The sequence below is a fragment of the Nanorana parkeri genome, unplaced genomic scaffold (genome assembly GCF_000935625.1).
Source record: "Nanorana parkeri isolate BGI_ZX_2015 unplaced genomic scaffold, ASM93562v1 scaffold202, whole genome shotgun sequence".
Lineage (NCBI taxonomy): Eukaryota > Metazoa > Chordata > Amphibia > Anura > Dicroglossidae > Nanorana > Nanorana parkeri.
The window spans coordinates 657,981-672,099 of NW_017306470.1; the positions used below are offsets into that span (position 1 = coordinate 657,981).

At 41.5% G+C, this 14,119-nt stretch overlaps 1 protein-coding gene across 2 annotated transcripts in view; it reads right to left on the minus strand.

Moving 5' to 3' along the window:
* Positions 1-14,119, minus strand: part of CADM3 (cell adhesion molecule 3) — a 378,944-nt gene that overhangs the window by 138,247 nt on the left and 226,578 nt on the right. For both annotated transcript variants that reach the window (XM_018555565.1, XM_018555564.1), the window contains one exon: positions 2,200-2,340. In XM_018555565.1, coding sequence (XP_018411067.1) covers positions 2,200-2,340 — 141 coding nt within the window. The remainder of the gene's footprint in view (positions 1-2,199; positions 2,341-14,119) is intronic.

The following is a 14,119-nucleotide window of genomic DNA, read 5'->3' on the forward strand; positions in this document are numbered from 1 at the left end:
ATAAAATCATCAATAAAATTACGACCACTGAGAGGTAAAGTTAAGTTACATTTAGAGATGCACCGATACTAGTATCAGTGGCTTTACTGAGTATTTGGGCAAGTACTCGTACTCAGCCAAATGCTCTGATACCTTTCCCGATACTAGAAATTCCGGTCAGAGGGAGATTTCCTCTGACCAGCAGTGCCGCGAGGAAAGATGGAGTCGGGAAGCTGGCTCCATGCTGTTTGGCCGGCTCCATGCTGATTGGCCGATTCAGTGTCGAGCCGGGCAAACAAATCTGATAATATAGTGACTCGACCCCCACCCTGCAGGCACCTAATTCCCCTCACACAGATCCTAAGCATTCTTTAACGTACCAATCCCCCGGTTAGTTCTGCCGTCTCCTTTGTGCACACTGCAAAGCGCTCACGTAATCGTCACTCAGCCTGCTACTGCGCATGCACAGGATTTTTGAATGAGAGCACTGGGCAGTCTACGCATGTGCAGTAGCAGGCTGAGCTCCGATCACGTGGCCGCTGTACACAGGAGATGTGGGGAGATCTTGGAGAGCGGTGTCTGCCCACATGGAGAGCGCTGGCAGAGGGACTGGAACGTTAATGAATGTGGCTAAGGATCTATGTGAGGGGAATTAGGTGCCGGGAGCCAGGTCGTGTCACCATATTGTCAGATCTGTTTGGTCGGCCTCTATGCCGATTGGCTGGGAGGCCGGCTTCCCGGCCAATAAGCATCCAGCCGACCAAACAGAATGAAGTCCGCTTCCCGGGCAATCAAGAAGCCTTCCTGATTGCCCTGGAAGACGGCTCTATGCTACTGGAAGTACCGGTACCGGTGCTAGGTATCAACAAGTAACAAAATATAAGTATTGGTACTCGTACTCGATACCGAAAAAACTGTATCGGTGCATCCGTTGTTACAATGGCACCTGGATGTGGGTGGGAAATATTAGGCAGCAAGTGAACATTTTGTTGCTGTAGTTGATGTGTTGGAAGCAGAAAAAATGGTCAAAGATTTGAGCGCCTTAGACAAGGGCCAAATTGTGATGGCTAGATGACTGGTTCTGAGCAACTCCAAAACTGCAGCTCGAGGGATGTTCCCAGTCTGCAGTTGTCAGGACCTACCAAAAGTGGCAAGGTCATGGGTGTCCAAGGCTCACTGATGCACATTGGGCAAGAAGGCTGGCCTGTGTAGTCATATCCAATAGAAGAGGTAATGTAGCTCAAATTGCTGAAAAAGTTAATGCTGGTTCCGATAGAAAGGTGTCGGAACACACAGTGCATTGCAGTTTGTTGTGTATAAGACTACGTGGCCGCAGACTGGTCAGGGTGCTCATGCTGACCCTACAATGGGCATTTCATCATCAACACTGGATCAGAGAACAATAGAAAAATGTGGCCTGCTCTGATGAATCATATTTTATTTTACATCATGTGGATGGCCAGGTGTTGTGTGTTATATACCTGGAGAAGAGATGACCCCAGGATGCACTATGGGAAGAAGGCAAGCCAGTGGAGGCAGTGTGATGCTTTGGGCAATGTTCTGCTGGGACACCTTGGGTCCTGTCATTCATGTGGATGTTACTTTGACACGTACCACCTATCAAACCATTATTGCTTACCATTTATCATAGAAACCGTATTCACTGATGGCAGTGGCCTTTTTCAGTAGGATAATACTCCCTGTCAGACTGCAAAAATGGTTCAAGAATGGCTTGAGAGACACAACAAGTTCGAGGCCTTGACTTGGCCTCTAAATTCTCAAGATCTCAAAGCTATTGTCTCAGCTCTGCTGAGAGCGCACAGCCGCAGCGCAGCCGGGATGGATCCCACAATACTGTTGAGATCCACCCCGCTGGCTGATTGACAGCTGGCTCTGCCTCTCTAAAGGCTCACCCCCTTCCTTCCACTGCAGTATCACTGAAGGAATAGAAGTCCTAGCACTCAGAAAGGAAACACTTGGTTTGAAGTGTGCAGCATATACAGTGGCATTGGGGCCTTCTTTACGATTGCAGTACAGAACTTTCTAAATGTGTACAAAGATTTTGTCCTCTTTCTATCAGCATGGATAAAGCATCATTAATCCATATTCAAAGGATTCAAGGTAAATCCTCTAAAGTCCTTCATTTAAGTATCCCACCACTCATGCATTATGGAGAACGCTGCAGAATCCGGCTTTATCTCACACACTTATCTGGCTTACCTCTCTTTTCTCCAAAATACAAGGTCTGCTGAGCGGGGTTGGACCACTGGAGAGATGAGTTTTCATGCTCTTTCACTGAGCAGTTCAGGATCATTTTGCCTCCTGTGGCAACCAATACATCTGATGTGACCGGTTGGCTGGCTGCAAGAAAACAGAACACAACTCTGTAAGGATATAGTGCAGCTGCACGATGGGATGTTTCTGGCTTTTCATGCGTTAAAGTGGAACAAAAACTGTACATTTCATCTGCTGGACAGAAAGATGATCTGGACTGACTTGTCTTTGCTGCGGAACAGCTTGATCTGTTCAAAAGATTATTAAGGAATTCCACAGTGACAAGTCATAGGCTGGCACAAATGTTCAAATCAATTTTTTCAATCTCCTTTGGATTCTTCAACAACTATACAGCATAAGGGTCTGCCTGACTGGATATAAATTCAATGGATTGTTTAATGTGTATCTAAATCCAAGAACAAAAATGTGATATATTGCAGCTTAGCAGTCCTTAGATGTGGTGGCTGCATTTGTTTACTTCCTTCAGGCTTTAACCTTTATTTTTACCTGGTGATTCTGTCTGTAACCCATATCCTGGCCTAGGGTGACAACACTCCCTGCATTGTACTGCAGGAGCAGAGTTATCACCCTAGGACAGTACGTGTGTTAGAACTACATAACACCTCTCCCTCTCCATTCCTCCATGTTCTGTAGTCCTAACACTCTCCCTGATTACATTGCAGAGCAGCACTGCATTTCTAGCAGGATCAGATACTTTTAAACATATTGAACAGATACAACATAACACTGTCAATGGTACAGTATAATTAGCAGACCAAAAAGGGAGCAATTAAAGTGTATGTAAATGTTTTTTTGGAGAGAGTGGGAAAGGATTAGACCCCCTGCCAAGTTATTATTGCTATTGGAGTCCCCGCTGGGGAGATTTACCCCTCAATATGTTGTGGTGACCATTGTCATTGGCACAGTAAGTGAAGGGAAGTACAAAATGATACAGTTGCCACCAGAGCAAGAAGTGAGGGTAAACCCAACTGGGACACTGGTTTCCATGAGAACCCTCCAATATGGGGAGTTCTCATGGAAGAGAAATATACTTTCATTTCCTGGTGTATCACCAAGACAAGAAGTGATGGATACTCTCCCTAGTGGAACAACTGTTGGCTTTACATGCACTTTAGGAGACGTTAATTGTTAGTGTTCACATTTACGACATTTGTTAGTAAATCTGAGGGAGATTATACAGTCATACTGTCAAGCATGTGACCAAGCTTTAGAGTCATGTCCCTTCATTCCTTCATCCATTTCCCCTAAAGGTGATATTTACATGGGTGGTAGATGCAGGAGTCCATCCAGCAACCATAATGCTGTACCCCATTTGGCTCACGCTGCCATTGATCCGGCAGGGGACCAGGCAAGTAGTTAACCTCAATGGGATAGCACTGTATGACACTATATATAATGTTTCAGTTAGCACAGTGAACAAGTACGTAGCCAGTAGAGGAGTCTAGATTCCAGTTCTGCATACTTGTTTTAGGTCAGTAACCCACTAGTATTGAGGCCAGGACAAGTATGCCAGTCTTTGAACCTGCACCTCTGAGAACAATGGCAACTCAACATTTCTATCCCCACTTTTATCATACTCATTTTCTATTCCCAAATACATTTGCCACATTCATAAAATAGTTTCCTTCAGATAGATTTACTGCACATTTCCCTGATTTTACGGTATAGGGTACCAATCCCCAACATCTGGGCCGGTTTGCCATTTCACAACGTCACATCTAGGTCTAAGTACCACCTGTTCTTTATATTTATAATATGGCCCGTGTTACATTTCCCACTGCTGATCGATTTGAAAAATGCATGGTTTTCAAATGGTGATTTCAGTAACGATTTGCCATTAACTCCTATGACCCACCAGGTTCTATGTTGCTTCATTTTCTAAATCCACATTTGTAGAACATTTAACATATATGCATGGCCAAAACTTTGTCTTTTACTTTTGGATAGAGAATAAAATCTGCTGTTAATTTTTTTTTTTTTGCAGTCTAGATCCCATTGGGGAGATTTTCCTTCACTTCCCGTCCTGTAGACACAACAGGGAGTGAGAGGAAATAACAAAAATGTTAGCTACAAAGTGAGGAGAATTGCCCTCTTACACAGCTGTCATGGGAACAAGTGTCATAGGAATATTCCGCCACACCTCTTGTTCTAGTGACACCCCTAACGTATTGGAATTGTCCCATTTTCTGACTTTACCCTTCATTTTTCCAATTCTAACTCTTCACTACTGCATCCAACACTGAAAAAAGGTTGTGGCTGTACATACACACATGTATACAAAAAGTTTTGGTTCTAACTACTTCGCCACTGCAGCATGGGGTGTTGGTTTCAACCTCCTGGTACCCTCCACAGACTGTGCAAGTAAGTGTATACACTGGAGTCCAAATACGATCCATAATCCCTCTTCATTGATTAAAAGTCCAAATCCAGTATATCACAGCAACAAGACACTAATGCGTTTCAGCTATACAAGCCTTACTCATAGCAAAGTCATAGGCTTGTATAGCTGAAACGCATTAGTGCCTTGTAATTTTGTTTTTAATCAATAAAGAGGGACTATGGATAGTATCTGGACTCTAGCGCTTTCACTTAAATACATACACACAATCCAAATGTGGATCCTAGCCTCATTCTCTGTTTCCATTTGCTGGCTTTATCTCCTGAGCCATTGGGAATATAACTATGGTCCCATGCCACCAGCAAGCCAGTGGGCAAACCTGGCAAACAAACTTCAGCGAACATGCCCCTATGACTCACAGAGCTTATCTAAGTGTTTTCAGCTGAAACTGATGAATAGACATAGAGAGACAGAAAAGTACACTGTAAATATGCTGAAAGTTTAGCTGAGAAATCAAATGTTTCTGTAAATATGGGACATCAAAACACCAAGAGAAAAACTATTTATTAAAAAGCATCAATCTGCCTCCTTGTTCTGAAAATAATAGGAGCCTAACAAACCGACTTTGACATGATGCATTATGTACTGAAGAAGAGTTATAAGTCACAGCTCAGAATGGAAAGAATTGCAGAATAATTGCGCAATCTGAATTACCCACATTTATATGTGCTTACATAACTGTACATCAAGCTTGTATTTACCCTAAAATTACATATTTTAGGCGTACTAAGGTAGTACTAATGATGCTATCAAATGCATCTCTTATTTCTGCTTTATTCAAAATGTTACTCATTTTAAAAACTGTGTATTTTTTCAAGATCTCTCTTCACTAGGCAGAAAGAACCCTAATTATCCGGAAAATGCTGTTGCTGCACTATTAAAGGTTGCATTCACCCGAAACTGACACTTTGGTTAAGACTGAAAGCCAGCGTAGAGGGTAGAATTCTGGAAATCCAGACTCTTCCTCTACTGCAGCCCTCTCATCCAGTGTTCCATGGAATCCTAGGGTCCTCCTGAGGTTGTCATGAGTTCCATGAGCAGTCTACAGTGGTGAACTAATTTTCTACTTACAATGACCACCAATATATGGCATGACATTTTCCCTAATGACCACCAATACATGGGGCGATTTGCCAAAGACCACCAATGCATGGGGCAATTTGCCAAAGACCACCAATACATGGGGCAATTTGCCAAAGACCACCAATACATGGGGCAATTTGCCAAAGGCCACCAATACATGGTGCATTTTGAAGAACCACCAATGTCCCACCTACATTGACCACCAATGCAATGGGGACAACTTTTCAATGACCATCAATCCAAGGGGACAATTTTGCATTGACCACCAATACATGATGGCAATTTGACCACCAACATAAGGGGTTACTTCTACACTGACCACTAATGTTAAGGGACACTAAAATTTTTCATGTCTGCATTTCTTTTTCTGTTAATATCATTCATGGCGTTTCAAGACGTTTCAAGGCGTTTTTGTCATATACAGCAGATGAATGTTAAATATTGCCCAGGGTGTCAAGCACTGTAGGTACACCACATTTTTTAAAATTTTGTTTAAAACTTTCTACAACTTACTGATCAGTACTTCAAGGGTTTTTTGGGGGGTAAAAAGGTGGAGAGACATTGCTCAACTGAAAGAACTTCCAAAGCTCACTCCCTGCACTGCATTCTCTAAAGAAACCAGCAGCAAACACAATAACATTTTATATTAGTGGACAGGTGGAGCTGGGAACTCCAGCACAGAGATATCTCCATACAGGATTAACACCACACCTTCACAGCCAGACATGTGAAACAATGGGAGACGTCAGAGATCTCCGTCAGAGTTTCTAGGAGATATGAAGAAAAGGTGCTGATGCAAAACAACCCCTATATAATGTATATGTATTTATTAATTAGCTGTTTGCCTGTTGTTCAGCTTTGATACATTTTTTGTTGCTGGTTTATTAATTTCTGTTTAGTAAAAATAAAGCTGATCCTTCTCTGTCTTGCTTTCACCAAGCATTCTTGTGTTAAACTAAATTGCCAAATATAAGCTAATGTCAGGAGTTTGACTTGGGCTAAATATAAATGCTGACAATCCCCTACTATAACGCTATCAAAGGACAAAGCCCTGTATAGCTCTTTAAAACATCATGGAAGCCAAAATAACTTACAACATAGCTAGACTGTAAAACTGTTCAATAAGTGGGAGTCCAATGCTGTGATCAACACATTCCAGAGAAGTCACCTCCTCCGCTTCCACTAAGGGGGAGCAGCAGCTGGTGAATGACTTTGTGTTTGGCGAGAGTGGGTAAGGGATCTAATATACATCTAAGGGTCATATTCAGCAGTGCTGGTCAAACATTAGGATCATAAGTATCTCATAGCAACTACGGTAGATCTCACCTTTAAGCCAGCCAGGAGGGTCAGAATATGAAAGAGGACTCCTGATTGACATCTATGGATAACTCCACTTTGCTCCTCATCTTACGGGATACGTCAAACTGAATTGTCAGCTCTTGGGAATATGTGTTTAAAGCATAAATTGCAAATATCCAGCTTACATTAAAAGTATACTGCTGTAATTCGAATCTCAGATACAAAAATTTGACTGTATTTTCTCAAAGCTATTGAGCTCTTTAATGCAAAAAGCTAACGAAGCTCCAAATCAAAACCTTTTCCAAAACTATGTACTATTAAAGTATTTACAAATTCTGAACTAGAAAATACTTTAAAACTAGCTCTCATTCACCTCTGTAGCGATAGGGATTGGGGCAATTCATCTTAATAGGAGTTAAAAAGAGAGATCTGTCAATGTTATTGGTTCTATGTTTATGACAATACAGAGTTCATCCAGTGCAGAGGCATCTCTCTGGATTTCTGCTGAGGAACTGTATGCGACAATGCAGCCACCAATATTCACTATCTGGCCTAGTGAGATGTTGGAGATCTCTCCATTGTTCACTCAGGTAAATTGTGACTCTTGAAAATACACTACTAGGAAGCATCGTATGTAATGTCAGCTCAAAAAATAATTGCTTATAAAATGGAATATGATGGTGTTTTATCTACATATTGCCCTTCTTTTACCAGTTTATCTTGTGATCCCTGGTCTCAGCAGTGCTACATTAAAGGGGGTTTGTGTAAAGATGGCCACAGGCGTATCGATATTATCATTCAATTGATCATTCGAAGTGACTAAAATGACCGAATTGAGCAAGACTCTTAAACCACAAACCTTCCATTCAATCAATTTAGCGATTGTTTGATTGATTTCAATGCTGGCAAGTGAATCGACCAAGGTGGGATTTTATCAATCATTTCTGAACAAATGAGCAAATATATGTGTGTCAGACAACCAATCATAATTCAGATCAATTACATGGTTGTTTTCAACATATCATTTCTGATGGATTGTATGCTTAATTCCCGTTGTTTTACATTTTAATTGATAATGAATTGCTTGCATGCACTCGCTTATACTTAGACCAATTACAAATCAATACGTGTATGGCCACCTTGAGAACAAGGGGGTCTAAGTGTTGCTGGTGACTGTGGACATGAAACAGTCAGCAAAAGTACTCTAAAGGAAGATGAGAGGGGTCTGATGTTCCGGAATTTATCTGGGGTAAGGGGGTCAGCCAATATTTACACATTAAATCACTAACTAAACAATTGGCACTGCCTTCTGTAAAAGAAATAAAATGAGTGTATCTGGGACATGGAAGGAAGATGATTTAGTTTTCAAGGAGATTTGATCTAGGCCTCCCCTGGAAAGTTAGAGAGACCCTGTTTAATGTGCAATAGGAGGTGGAGCAGTAAGCAAAGACTGTTTCCTAGAGCTCCCCAGATATATGTATGAGTGCAAATATAGGGTGTACTTGCCTAGTGTGTCACCCAATAATATGTACTTGGACCATTTATTTGCATAATATATCTCTCTTTTTACTTTAAAGTGGAACAATGGGCAAACAAATGTCATAAATAATGCATTCTGTCACGAGCATTAACATGGCGATTTTTGGTTTTCTAAGTCCCCTCTGTAATAGTTTATTGCCTGCTGATGCTGCCAGTAGATCCATAATTGTTATACTTCCTGGTGTGTTAGCTCTGCACATTTAGCGTATTATCACTATTTGCATAGCTGAGTTCCCGTAGTCTTGGTGCCAGCACACTTTTACCCCCTTGTGTTCTGCTCTGTTGCTGGTCAATCACTAGGGAAGTCTCTATAGATCAGTAACAATTTCCAGTTGGTTGCAGTTAGGAGAGCAGGGGTTTTAAGTGTGCCAAGAGCAAATTAGAGGATGGATTCTAAAGAACCTGGCAGGAGTTCTGCTGCAAGTCTTTTCATTTTAGAGGAAATTCCTAATTAAAACTAATCACCGGGCAGATATGGAAAACAACTATTAAAGCAATTCCGTGTTCACTAAAAATGTATATTTAAACGTAGCAGTTGTAATTACTTGAAACTGTTTCGATATCAGCTTCCTGCAATCCCTGCATAGCAAACATACAACTGAGAAAGAGAAGGCCAGCACTGGAACCCACCGTCAGGTTCCACAGCAGTGCACATGCCCTGTCAGGGGAAGGGAGTGGCATGAGCAGCAGGATAACCTAATTAGCATTCTGCTTTTCCTTTACAGTCAGCAAGCTGTTGGGTGTGCCTTGCTCCTGCTGTAGTGTTGTAGCTGCAATGGAAGTCCCAGATCTGGCTATGTTGTCTGGATTACAAGGCCGGCTGCAGAGAATTACAAATCCTTTGACAGTCAAAGCAGTTTTCTAATACACATTTCAACTTTAGTTGTTTGCCCGAAGCTCAGTTTTAAATAATTTATCTGTTTGGCACAATTCCCAACCTTGTACAGCCCTCATCAGTAGTAAATGCCGTGGCTGGTGGATTACAATCAGACCATACAGGTTCTATAGGGAACCACAATTCTTGTATAGGTGTACCACATTTCTACCGATGGTGCTGCAATGGAGATCTGTAATTGCAGCTCACAGTCATGGTGAACCCTTGAAGTTTAGGAAGGCCCCACATCAATACGCACAGGGGTCATAAGCAAATAGGGGATTTTCTTTCAAATTGGAAATCCTCTTAACGTGGCCTAAAAAAGGTTCTTGTGACTCTGCAGATAAGGATACATTTACCAGTGAGATCTTTAGATGCCCGCTGAATTCAGGAGGGCATTTAAAGCAGCTGGACTCACTACACGGCTAATTGTAAAAATAAACTGTATTGTTATGTTAGAGTGAAGCCGCATGACAATATGTGAGGCCCGAAGACAGGAAGGATTGATTCTAACCGGGAATCAATGTTATTACCGCAGTAAGCGCCTCCATTTAATTATTTGCGCACTCTGGCGATGATTGCTGATTTAATCTCACATCTAAGCCTTTTAACAGAGAAGTAGAAGAAGTAGCAGCAAATGCAAGGCAAAGAAAAACACTTCTACCTCTCAACATTTAACTCTGCTGACACTAAACTCACGCTGGAAAAGGAATCAAACGTGCCATAAAAATAAGTGGGGCAGTTGTTTCTTTTTCCAGCAACCCTGACCTAAAAAAAAAAAAACAAGCATGAGGTGGCTACATTTTTCTGCCCTTTGCTGGAAGTGCGTTCAATACAATAAATTGGTTTTCTAAAGTTTTGAAGGAATATGAAGAACTGCACTTTTTATATTGAAACTGCACTGAGATAAATATTGAGGCCGACGGTATTGACCTCCTTCTGCTGCCTGGCTGTGTCTGGCTTCCATACTTTCTGAATCACTGACCCAGAACAAGCATGCTATTTACAAAGTATTGAAGCCATTGGATTATTATGACAGCTAGGCAAACCATATTTCCATTAAGAAAGGTCAGCAAATACATATTATATATGTACTTAGTTCAGGGTTCTTTTAGCAAAATCCTGCTGCAATTGTAGAGACACCACAACTCGATCTAGGTATATGTACTGTATTTAATTGCACATGACTCTAGTATACACTGCTATGCAGAAAAATGAAAGATATAGGATGTCTGATATGTTACTCCTCTGCATGTCACAGTTGGCAGGTCTGAGTGGGGTAAAGAATAAAAAGCATGGTATCCATTGTTTTCCATTCAACAAGAATGGATTGTCCTTATACTATTCAGCCACTAGATGGTGCTGTAAATATAGCAGGTATATGATAAACAGCCTGAATAGAATCAGACTTTGTTTTAGGGATGCTGGGGATGCCCTAGTTACATAAATCCCTTTGTTATTCTCTCGAGCTCTGATGTAAGATATATGCATGGACAACTAATTATCATGGTTGCTGAGTTTGCCAGGGGAACTAATTAGCAAGTTCAGGATTTGAGAAAATGTTAACAAGTTTGTGAGAAGTGCTGTGATATATTTTCACGTATTTACAGCATGGCCATGGACAAATATTTTGAACTTTTAGACAGGACGGCATAACCAAACATGTTATGGTGAGAAGAGACTAAAGCCATTAAAAACCCTCCAATTAGCGCCTGGCACATTAAAGCCTTCCTAAAAATGAAGGCATTCACATGTTGGGTCCCAAGCCCTAATCCACAGAAGCTATGGTTTCCATACACTGCATTGATAATAGCCAAAAACCCTAAAACAGTTGTATGAAGTTTAGAATAAATGGTTCTATATTATTAGGCTATTGTATACTGTACACCAGCGGTTCTGAATGTGCATCTGGCCAATGGGGTGTAAAGTAATGATTTTCATGGCTCCAACCACTGTCCTAAAATGAGGAGTAATCCTCTTATTTTAGGGATATGTGATGGAATTAGACATGTGAATACCTTCTGTTTCAAGAAGGCGTCCTTGTCCTATGAATGTTTGGATGAATATGGAGTCCTTCTTTGACCACACTATCACAGTCCACAGTAGATCTTTACTGATAAAGATCCATGCAGTTAAACTAAATGGACAGACTTGCACTAGCATCAGGGGACAAGAAACCTAGCGTAGCAACTTGGGTTTTATTTGTTTTCTAGTAGCCTAGGAAAGCCACCTAAATCAGCTCTATACATTATTCTGAACCTCAACCTAACCAGGATACAATACAAAGCAGATATAGCATTTTGATTGGTTTGTTAACAGCCAATCCATGAATGGTATGGGTAACTGCACTTAGGGGCCCATTTAAAAAACAACAGTGTGGCTGTATTACTTTAAAAAAAACACACACCAGCGGTGTACTTAACAAATGTGCAGTGCACTCCGCTGGATTCGGGAGTCCACGCCGTCGGAGTGCAATAAAAAATAATGAACGCAAGAAAACAAATTGACAGGAGAGTCTGGTCGCATGACCTTTCAACGTTTGGCTCCCCTACAAATATGACTGTCAGAGAAAACTCCATTAAGTTCCGCAGGCTACATTCCGCAGCTTGCATTTTATTAATGGGTTGCAAAATACATGCTGCTGTACTGATTAATATTGCAGAGCATAATGGAGAGCAGACAATCATATCTGCTCTCCATTATAAATCAGCCCATTAGTGTGCTTCTTTTGTTTTGTTAAAAAGACCCTGTAGCCTGACGATTCATTTTGACAACAGTCTTCCCATAAAGTTATATGTGCATTTGACACATTTTAAGCACATTACTTACCTGTAAAAGCCTCCCTTGTGTAGACATCCAAAAGCCCTAAGGCTGCTGGGCGCTGCCATCTTGGGTGTGATGTTAGCAGCCCAAGCAGACTCAAGTTACATTCTCTAGTATTCCTCTTTGCTTCTCCCTCTGGCTTCTATATAAAAGGTTATATAGGTGAGGTGAGGGGCAGAGGAGCTGGGCTAGTACACTCCCAGAACAGGGGAAGGCTATGACTTTGCAGGAGGGGGCTGTGCTAGGAAATTAACTATTGAAATGTTCTAGTAGGTTAAAGGAGAACTATGGGGTTAAGTCTTTTCCCCATAGTTCTCCTTAGGGTAACGGGAGGACACAAGCTAGCGTCCTCCCGTCACCCTAGGCTCAGTATATCGCGAGCTGTAGCTGCTCGCGGTATACTGAGACGCCGCAGCTGAAGCAGATCCAATTGTGCCGGGATCCGCCCAGCTGCGTGACTGACAACTGGCTCTGCCTATCTAATAGACATGTGCGATTCGTTTCGTTACGAATCGAAATTCGTACGAATTTCCTGAAATTCGGAAGCATCCAAAATCCGAATTGCAGTTTCCGAATTATATCCGAAATACGAAATTCCGTTAACGAATTTCGGATCCGAATTTCGTTGAAACAGGAACTAATATTACCCCTGTAAATGAGGTTGAACAACATGACAAGATTTTTTTATCCGAAATACGAAATTCGGATCCGCTGCTGCTGAGGGTTGCATTACAATACAGGCAGGAAATACGAAATTCCGTTAACGTATTTTCGTTCCGTTACGAACATTCGTTATGATGAAGTTAAAAAGCAAAATACCTTTGTTAATATTGGAGTTGATGCCTTGATGGTAGTTTTTTTTTTGATCCGAAATCCGTTAACGGAATTTCGTTTGGTTGACCAATCAGAGGTTTTCTCTTCTGCTGCTGAGGGTTGCATTACAATACAGGCAGGAAATACGAAATCCCGTTAACATATTTTCGTTCTGTTACGAACATTCGTTATGATGACGTTAATGAGCAAAAATACCTTTGTTAATATTGGAGTTGATGCCTTGATGGTAGTTTTTTTTAATCCGAAAACTAAAATTCGGATCCGAAATCCGTTAAAACAAAAACTACCATCGACTCCAATATTAACAAAGGTATTTTTGCTCATTAACGTCATCATAACGAATGTTCGTAAAGTTACAAAAATGTGACGAAACTAACGAAAATTCGTATTTCTTACGAATCCGAATTGAGTTGCGGACACGAATGACGAAATACGAAATAACGGATATTCCGAAATGAAACACATTTTCTGACGGCGCACAAGTCTACTATCTAAAGGCAGAGCAAGCTGTACCCGCCCCCACCCCCGTCCGTTCCGCCAGTCAGCACTGGCGGATCGGAGCGGGGAGGGGGGAATCCAGCCCCTCCACTGTCACGGCAGAGAGCCGTGACAAGATCGAGAGGTGAGCGAACGCCGGTATGTGTTCGCTCACCTCCCGATCTACTGAGCCAACCTGTGACAGTCTCATTGTCACAGGTCGGCTAGAACTATGAGGTGAGTGAAAAGCACTCACTTCATAGTTCTCCTTTAAGAGGCACATTGCGAGTGACTAAATAAATTATGAATAGGAAAAACGCTGCTAATAATGCATTTAAAATACTTGATTTTTCTGTGCTTTTTCCTGCAATTTTTGGAAGCTAGTGACAGGGTATCTTCAAATAAGCCTGATAATATTAAAGAACCTGTCATTCATGTACTGTGTACTAGCCAGCCAGTCAGTCTGTCAATCAGAGTAAGGGAAAAGGTCAATTAATGCTCTATACATCTTTTGCAGA